Genomic DNA, 9,984 nt, shown 5'->3' with positions numbered 1-9,984 from the left:
TACCTAAAGAGATTCATTTTTGTGGGATGATAAACACTTCACAGTCACACTGTGATTTTGTTACAAAGACTGCTGTACCCATAGTGCCACCTTGTGGTTACAAAATGGTATTAAAAGATAGAGGGGCAAGTTGGCAATGGAGAGCCTATCTGGATCCTTTCTCTTTGCCAAAAACAAGACAGAAAAAAATATAATTGTTAATAGGAATGTTTTTGTTACATGTGCTAACAAAAAGTGTAATTATAATTTTCTTGTGAGTACTTTTTTGTGTAGCTAAATATAGTGTTTCATCAAACACATTACAGGATATTCAAAAATGTTGACACGTTGGACTGTTATGTTGCCTGTTTGAGGACATATTTGTAACATACCAATGATCTATTTATGTTTCATTCAGACCATGTGCTTGGTTGGTTTTTATGACCAGTTAAGTGTTTCCTGCTTAAAAGGAAAAGCATTGAGATTGCAGTTTGTGGAAAAGGGAGGAGCAAAAGTCAGTATATCATGAACGATGTTAACCTTGCCTTTCACTCCCTGTTTGTCTTTCAGAGAAATCAGTCATGGGGCTGCTGCTGCCGATTCTTCTTGCCTTTCTTGCTGCTCTGCTAGGAGGGCTGTACCTTCTCGGGGTTTTTCGACAACGGAGACCAGGAGAACCCCCTTTGGATAAGGGGCTCATGCCTTGGCTGGGTCATGTCTTAGAGTTTCGCAAGAACACATTGAAGTTCCTGGAGAGGATGACGCAAAAGCATGGCGATGTGTTCACAGTACAGCTGGGAGGGTGTTATATTACATTCCTTCAGGACCCTCTTTCGTTTGGGTCGCTTGTTAAGGAGAGCAGAGAAAAACTGGACTTCAGTAAATTTGCTGTTCAATTGGTATACAGAGTGTTTGGTTACAAAGCTGTAGAGAATGGACACCAAATTCTCCATATGGCCAGCAACAAGCACCTCAAGGGGGATGGTCTGGAAGTAATGACACAAGCCATGATGAGTAATTTGCAGAACCTAATGTTGCACAACATAGGCACATCTGCAGACGAAGGAACCTGGATAGATGAGGGGTTGTTTAATTACAGCTATAATATTGTCTTCAGGGCCGGCTACTTATCTCTATTTGGTAATGAGCCACACAACACAGAGGGAAATGAGAGTAAAGTCAAAGAGAAAGACCGAGTTGATTCACAAGCCTTATTTTACAAGTTTCGTAAATATGACCAACTCTTTCCCAACCTGGCCTACGGGATTCTGCTGCCAATGCAAAGGTTGGAAGTCGAGAGGCTAATGGGATTTTTCTTGGACAGTGTATCAGTGCAGAAGATAAAGTCAAGGGACAATGTGAGTCGTTGGTTGTGGGACATCCAGCAGGCCACAGAGGAGCTTGGTTCAGAGGAGACAATGAGAAGCAGATACATGTTTGTGCTTCTTTGGGCCTCTCAGGGCAACACAGGGCCTTCTGCATTCTGGCTGCTCTTTTTCCTCATGAAACACCCAGAAGCCATGGCAGCAGTGAAGGAAGAAGTAGATACACTTCTGAAGGAATTTGGGCAAGAAGTCCAACCTGGTGGGCCTTTAGTAAACCTGACCCGTGAAATGCTGATGAAAACACCAGTCCTGGACAGTGCTGTAGAAGAGACCCTCCGACTCACTACTGCACCTGTCCTCACCAGAGCAGTACTTCAGGATATGACCCTCAAGATGGCTGATGGGCGTGAGTACTTCCTACGAAAGGGGGACAGAATGGCAGTCTTTCCTTACAGTGCCGTTCACATTGACCCAGAGATCCACCCTGACCCACATGCATTCCAATATAACCGCTTTCTCAATCCAGACGGGACCAAGAAAACTGATTTCTACAAAGCAGGAAAGAAGGTGAAGTACTACAACATGCCCTGGGGTGCGGGGGTCTCCATGTGTCCTGGGCGTTTCTTTGCTACCAATGAGCTGAAACAGTTTGTTTTCCTCATGTTGGTTTATTTTGAGTTTGAGCTGAAGAAACCCGATGAGATGATACCTGGAATCGACTTCAAGCGATGGGGCTTTGGATCAATGCAACCCGACAGAGATGTTGAGTTTCGATACAGACTCAGATATTAAACGAAGCAATGGTTAAAATCTTTCTGATTAAATGTTACCTGATTTTAGACATCACTGTCTGTAAGTACTTTGAAAATTGTGATTCTAGTATTAAGGGCTATTTGTGTTTTCATACTATACCAATTTTGAATTGTATTAGATGTCTGTACAGGGGCGAGTAAAAAAAAGAAGAAAGAGCCGGTGTTATCTAGCTGTTGTTGTAGGTCATGAACTCGATTGGAACGTCATTCTGTTTGTAGATATAGAAGGTCAAGGTTGGGTTTTATTCTGGAAAGTTCCGACCTCAAATAACGCATGTAATCCATCCAAATAACAAAAGGTCACATTGATGATTAATGTGACTGGCGTAGAAATATATTGATACACAAAAACACATGTATTTACAAAATCTGAATTTTGACCAATTTGAACTATTTTTAGAGTTCGAATAGAATTACTAACAAAGCACTTATATACTAATAAAGGACTGGCTTATCTAAAGCCAGTTGAGTAGCACTTGAAATGTGTTGGCTCTATGAAACCTGATGTACTTATATGATTCTGTTTTCTTCAAGTTTGTATTTTGTTGGTCGAACACACTTATTGTAAGTCGCTTTGGATAAAAGCGTCAGCTAAATGCAATGTAATAGTAATAGTTCATATGTGTCACCTGTAAATGTAATTATATGCCTGCTTCTTTTATGCAATTTAGGTTTCATATCTTACATTTCTCTTCCTAATTGAAAACTGAAGGAGTTTACCAATATTCTTAATATAATTATACTATTTTTCCAAGTTGGTGGTGGAGGATGTGGATTATTGTGTTGATTGTTGAACCACAGAAATAATACAATGTTCCAAACTGTATAGAATATAATGGTATGCCATTCAGTAATAAGACTGGGAATAGATATATTTCTGTAATTGCTGTGCTGCAATCCAACATATTATATCTTGCTGTTGTAATACAAAACAATGATTAAAATACTTGTTCCACTATGAGTTGGGAAAAAGTGACAACATAACTTTTACAACTAACAAATAATAACATTGTATTTACTATAATAATAATACACTTCAAATTGAACACTAAATGTTTTACAAAGATCGCTTATTTGATGAACCCACAATGGTGGAACGCACTATGGTTTTCGAAATGTATGGTTTTCTTAAAATAATAAAAATATCATCACTAATAGAGTATTTTATTTATAATTGTTATTTTGTATCGTTCTTGTTTACAGCAAAGAGAAAGGGTCCAGATAGCCTCTCCATTGCCCAATCCTCCCTTCTATTTACAAGACCATAACACAGGGTTCTAAATTAGTTCCTCTTTCAAGGCAATATTAAATCAATGCATGCAAGCCAAGCCAAAGGACCAAATCTCTGGGTAGTTAGCAAATAGGTACAAGGCCTATGTTAGAAATCTTTATCCTTCTTTATCCTTATGGAACTCAGGTGTGCTAGTGAAGATATGAAAGGAGGAAGGAGAAGTTTGGGGTCTGAAGTTGAGAGCCCTTGCTGCTAGTAGTAGTAGTAGTAGTAGTGGTAGTACAGTAGTAGTAGACTAGTAGTAGTAGTATTAGGAGTAGTAGTATTAGGTTTCCTTTTTTATTTATAGGATATGAGAAAACATGGCATGTATAACCAGAATAATTAAATGTTTGGAGGAAGACAAATTGCTTAGGCCACATTTTCAATTTCACATTTACATTCACTTACATATTGCTTTTGAACCATAAGGAGAGGTTTGCAGTTTTGTTTTTTCTACGGGATGAGAGAATTACATGCGAAAGTTGTTTTCACAACTAAATTAAATTTAAAAAGGGCCCAAAACTGACATTCTGGAGAAAGATGATTATCACCCTACATTCCAACTTTGATAAACAGCTGCTTTGATGTGGAAGGCCCACACAGAAACAAACATGCATACATCTGGTACTAATGCTTTCCACATGTCTCTTTATCATTTCAAGGAATTGATAACACAAGGGCTCAGGAATAGACTGTTGGATAAGCCTGCCGGAAATACCATCTTTTGTAAAACTATAATAATTGCCAAACTTATAATATTACCTGACAGCATTAGTTAAGGTTGGCTGATGCTAACATTAGCTTAGCATTGTTGGCTTAAGAGTTGATATTTGTGTTTGTCAGCTGAATGAGCCAGTTTTGCATACTTTATGATATATTTGTTTTATTTTCAGTCAAAGTAAATGAAAGAATCAAAATTGCAGTGAGGTCAAAGATACATATATGACCTGGCAACCAAACATAGGCCTATAGCTATTTTTAGCATCAGACAACGTTATATAGCATTAGCCAGCCATCATATTACTTACATAACAAACTGTTTGCTGCATGTCTCCTCTGGCAAAATAGTTAATTGTAACATCAACACTGCAAGGCATAGATTCCTTGTAACAACTTTAGCTCTTAAGTGAGCTACTTGCTAACTAAACTATCCTTCAACATTTTGGACACATGCTGCACCACTTTGTTTGGATTATTTTAGGGATTTTCACAGATGTATCTGGGCTGATTTGATTGTTTCAATGAAAATCCAATAATTTCGACCACTTTGACCCAACCTGATCTCACCAGAATGCGTGACTCCACCACGACTCCTTAACACCGCATTGCGTGGTGGAGTCACGCATTTTGCTACATTTGCGTGTCGGCACGTCATAATCATTTTTATTTTTCGTCAGAATGTAAAAATTACATTAGTTACGAATTTTTGTTCTCAAAAAACAGTGCATTGTGTGTAATACAACTGTGATTTTTATTAAATTAGTTAGTTTTTAAGGAAGGCCAGAGCTTTAAACTTTAACATAAAAGAAGCAGCTTGTACCTTGTCACCTTGAGCAGTCACACTGTATGTACACTTGTATGTCTGCAAAGCAATAGCGTATTTTTTTAAATCTTTAAACTTTAGGAGATGCCCATTATAACTGTGCTTTTCAGTATGATGAAATGACAAACATCAGATGTAGCTAAATAAAAGTCCAAATAGAAACCTGGCAGTGTACTGATTAATGTAATCTCTGCAAACTCAAGGAATTATTTGTATTAAAGTTAAACATTACCAACAGAATGCTCTGCATCTGCTCTGGTGAAATCCAGGTGCTGAGATACTGGATTTAAACCTCAACCTTTAAACATATAATGAAGATAAGCAAGGCATACCAATATATCTTATCAGCATGAAACCATATAGGCTATAGCTGCTGATCATCATGTCACTAAACCTTCACCTCAAATTGCTCCTGTGAGGATTGGCCACAGTATTGAGTATTGGATAAAAGCGTCTAACAAGTAACATGTAATGGTAATTCATGTGTGTTGAAATGTTTTAAGCATTGTGGTAGGTTCTGATGGACAGTATCCTTATGTAATGTAGTCTGGTCAAAGCAACCTGATCTCACCAGAATGCGTGACTCCACCACGACTCCTTAACACCGCATTGCGTGGTGGAGTCACGCATTCTGCTACATTTACGTGTCGGCACCACGCAAAAAACCCCAATGTAAAGTGAATGAGGCTCTTTTGTCGTGGTGCACACACGCATTTCTACAACGTCCCGCAGTGAGCTTTTATTCTATAAAACGTTTTTTAAATCTACTTTATAGCTTGTAGTAACTCACGGGAGGCTTCTTTTATTTTATTTGTATTCATAATCATTTTTCGTCAGAATGTAAAAATTACATTAGTTACGAATTTTTGTTCTAAAAAAACAGTGCATTGTGTGTAATACAACTGTGATTTTTATTAAATTAGTTAGTTTTTAAGGAAGGCCAGAGCTTCAGCTGTGTCAAATAGATTGTTCCCTTTAGTTAACGCTATTTAAAAGATAATGATCATGTCCCCTTTATTGTATTACGAGCGTCCATTCCCATTGGATAACGGAGAATTTTACACCCGGAAGTAAGTATTCTCCTTACTGTCGATTGATTTTACAGTGATATCTGCACTACTCATCAACTCAAAAACACCAAATTATCCTTGTTAATTACACAACATTGATTGGTTTAAATTGTGTACAATGCTTTTGTATTTTTCCCCTTCGATTCGGAGAAACGAATATTTTTTCAGAGTTTTTGGATGGCAGAAGACACTACACTACCCAGAATCCTCAGCTATCGTTTGGGACTACACCATGTGCTTAGCTTGACAAACCCCGTGATCAGTCCTCAAGCTCTGTGATTGGATGTTGGAGTGGCAGTGCGCGAAGTTTACACGGAGCGTCAAAAAGCACCTTGAAATGGAATGAAACCCATCGACGGCACACTATTCAAAACAAGAATCGAACGTGTCCTATCCCCCCCCCTCTTAGGTCGCAGGCTCCTCCAACAGTGCAACACAATAAAACAGATACACAGAAAAAATAGTGAAATAGTGCAATAAGAGTCTATATACAGATTGGAATCTTTTTTATTTTTTATTTAACCTTTATTTAACCAGATAAAAGCATTGAGATACAATCTCATTTTCAATGCTGACCTGGCCAAGAAGTTAGCAACGTTACACATAACACATAACACACACATATAAAAGAGAACATAACTAAGAAAACAAAAGACAAAAAAGCAGTCACTACATTGTGAATATGATATATTAGATAAATAATTTCTAAGTAGCAGCCAGATGAATGTTATGGATGTTGTTTCTAATTTCAGGTGTTTCATAGTCTTATGGCCTGTGGGATGAAGCTGTCCCTGAGTCTGGTGGTTTTAGTCCGGATGCTGCGGTACCGCCTGCCAGACGGCAGCAGACAGAACAGTTTGTGGCTGGGGTGATGGGGGTCTTTTATAATCCTGAGGGCTTTCTTTAAGGTTAACGTGGTGTTTTTACTCCACTACATTTATTTTAGTTACTTTACAGATTTGGATTAATGATGTGAAATATAAACAACCCTTAAATCAGACTTTAGTTACACCTGAGTAAAATTCAGTGAAGGTGATTGTCAAGTGTCAACAATCAGGAGAGATATTTGATAGTTGGTGCTTGAGAAGACTAAACATTTATCTGCAGATCCGTATAAAGCATATTCATTACTCGTTATTCTCTAATCGTTCATTAAAGACTGTATATAATTGATATTTTGCACATCCCTTTCAAGATTTCAAGATTTTCAAAGGTTTATTGACATATCATATACACAACTACGGTGTAGTTATGCAATGAATGAAAAACTTGGATCACAGGTTCCTCAACAGTGCATTACAAGACATCTATCAATATGTGTGTACCTCCACCATTAAACTGTCATATTCTGCACATGTATTATTCTATCTAACATCTTATAAGAGTATAATAAAGATGTATAATATCGGTTAAAATAAGTGCTTCAACATAGTTAACATTGCAGGAAAGTTGATTGTCAAGTTCCAAAACAAACCATACAATATATTAGACGTTAAGTACTTTGTCAGGCTTAATATGTATCTGTAGATAGATACCCCCAAAGCTGTTTTCTTATTTAAAAGAAGACCTTAGCCTAAAGTATTCTTTAATGTTTAAATAAAGCCTTATTAGTTTGTCTGTTTTGCACATCCTCCTATCAGGCACTAAACTGTTTTGTTGTAGATATTATTTACAGTATCTTCTTGATATTTTCTATTCTATATTTATATCATTGACCTTCTACTTTCCCACTATTTTGTATGTATTCTTAATATTTAAATGTGTTCATCAAACACATTCAAAAGTACTTTACAAAAATGAAAGACATTAAGAAAAAGGCATTTTAAACAGTCATTAAAAAGCAACATAATCTACCTGCATTGCAATTACTCTAAACGTGTAATAACGTGCTTTAACCAGTAGGTGGTTTGGGTTAAAAAGCTGTCAAGTTTACAGTGTTAACAAAATAAAATATACTGCTGTTTCTGGTTTAGTTGACAACGGATATATCTTGTTATTGTTTTGATATTTGTAACATAAAAGCGATGGAAAAACCCAACAGCAACACAGAAAATATGGTCTTAACATGACCCAGCGGTCTAGTAGTTAATAAAAAACAATAATCCATCCATCCATCCATCTTCTCCCGCTTATCCGTGGTCGGGTCGCGGGGGTAGCAGTTCCAGCAGAGAGCCCCAAACTTTCTTTTCCCTGGCGACATCAACCAGCTCTGACTGGGGGATCCCAAGGCGCTCCCAGGCCAGCGAAGAGATATAATCCCTCCACCTGGTCCTAGGTCTACCCCTTGGTCTCTTCCCAGCTGGACGTGCCTGGTACACCTCCCTAGGGAGGCGCCCAGGTGGCATCCTAACTAGGTGCCCGAACCACCTAAAAAACAATAATATCAAAACAAATTATTACTACTAACTTTATTGTGAAATTAAAACAGAACGGTAAAATAATAGTTTCCGGTCTATTTTGAGGCCCGATCTCTGTAGATAAATAAAGAACTACGACAGATATGTAATATTTAATGCAGCCAAACCATTTATTACAATGCATTCATGTGATGACTTTCAAAGAGTAAAGCAAGCACTGCTGAATAAAGTATGATTTGATCTTTTACGAAACGTTTTTATATGGAATGCAGTTGGAGGTCAACCAATCACAGAGCTTGAGGACTGATCACGGGGTTTGTCAAGCTAAGCACATGGTGTAGTCCCAAACGATAGCTGAGGATTCTGGGTAGTGTAGTGTCTTCTGCCATACAAAAACTCCGAAAAAATATTCGTTTCTCCGAATCGAAGGGGAAAAATACAAAAGCATTGTACACAATTTAAACCAATCAATGTTGTGTAATTAACAAGGATAATTTTGTGTTTTTGAGTTGATGAGTAGTGCAGATATCACTGTAAAATCAATCGACAGTAAGGAGAATACTTACTTCCGGGTGTACAATTCTCTGTTATCCAATGGGAATGGACGCTCGTAATACAATAAAGGGGACATGATCATTATCTTTTAAATAACGTTAACTAAAGGGAACAATCTATTTGACACAGCTGAAGCTCTGGCCTTCCTTAAAAACTAACTAATTTAATAAAAATCACAGTTGTATTACACACAATGCACTGTTTTTTTAGAACAAAAATTCGTAACTAATGTAATTTTTACATTCTGACGAAAAATGATTATGAATACAAATAAAATAAAAGAAGCCTCCCGTGAGTTACTACAAGCTATAAAGTAGATTTAAAAAACGTTTTATAGAATAAAAGCTCACTGCGGGACGTTGTAGAAATGCGTGTGTGCACCACGACAAAAGAGCCTCATTCACTTTACATTGGGGTTTTTTTGCGTGGTGCCGACACGTAAATGTAGCAGAATGCGTGACTCCACCACGCAATGCGGTGTTAAGGAGTCGTGGTGGAGTCACGCATTCTGGTGAGATCAGGTTGCTTTGACCAGACTACATTACATAAGGATACTGTCCATCAGAACCTACCAGTGCTTGAATTGGAATGAAAAAGGTGCCAGTACTCTAAAATCAGCAACTTTTTCAAGTCAATTTTATATATACAGCCCACAAACAAGAATTTGGCTACTATAATGCTGGTGGGTTTGTCTCTTTACTACTGTATATTTTAGAAAGGTTAACATTTGTTATGATAGGCAGCGGATATGGCTAAAGCTCAGTAAGGTCAATATTAACTGAAAATATAGCAATCAAAGTCTAGATCTTCTGCTGAAGACACATGAAGCAGAGACCTTTCAGGTGAGAGCCCCTCTGGTGGTGTTCAACATTAATGACAAGGAAACAAAGCTCTGGTCAGAAGCATTTTTTATAAAAAGCTTTAACAAAATTAAGTATTTCTGTACATTTTGAATGCAATCTAACTTTCCAACTCAGAAAACGAAAAACGAAAAAGTGCCAAAAGTCTTCTCACATGGCTGAGCTGCTTTGCAATATACTTCACCACTGAAGAATACAAATATGTATAAA

General features: G+C 37.4%; 1 protein-coding gene across 1 annotated transcript; it reads left to right on the top strand.

The window, feature by feature from the left end:
• The first annotated feature begins 548 nt into the window (after window positions 1-548).
• On the top strand, window positions 549-3,278 carry LOC117558328 (5-beta-cholestane-3-alpha,7-alpha-diol 12-alpha-hydroxylase-like). The gene has a single exon (XM_034234431.1). The coding sequence runs from the start codon at window positions 561-563 to the stop codon at window positions 2,094-2,096; it is 1,536 nt and encodes a 511-aa protein (XP_034090322.1). The 5' UTR covers window positions 549-560; the 3' UTR covers window positions 2,097-3,278.
• Window positions 3,279-9,984: the final 6,706 nt, after the last annotated feature.

This window comes from Gymnodraco acuticeps, unplaced genomic scaffold (assembly GCF_902827175.1).
Source record: "Gymnodraco acuticeps unplaced genomic scaffold, fGymAcu1.1, whole genome shotgun sequence".
NCBI classification, from domain to species: Eukaryota; Metazoa; Chordata; class Actinopteri; order Perciformes; family Bathydraconidae; genus Gymnodraco; species Gymnodraco acuticeps.
The sequence above is the reverse complement of the archived record's forward strand: the minus strand, read 5'-3'. Positions and strand labels throughout refer to the sequence as shown.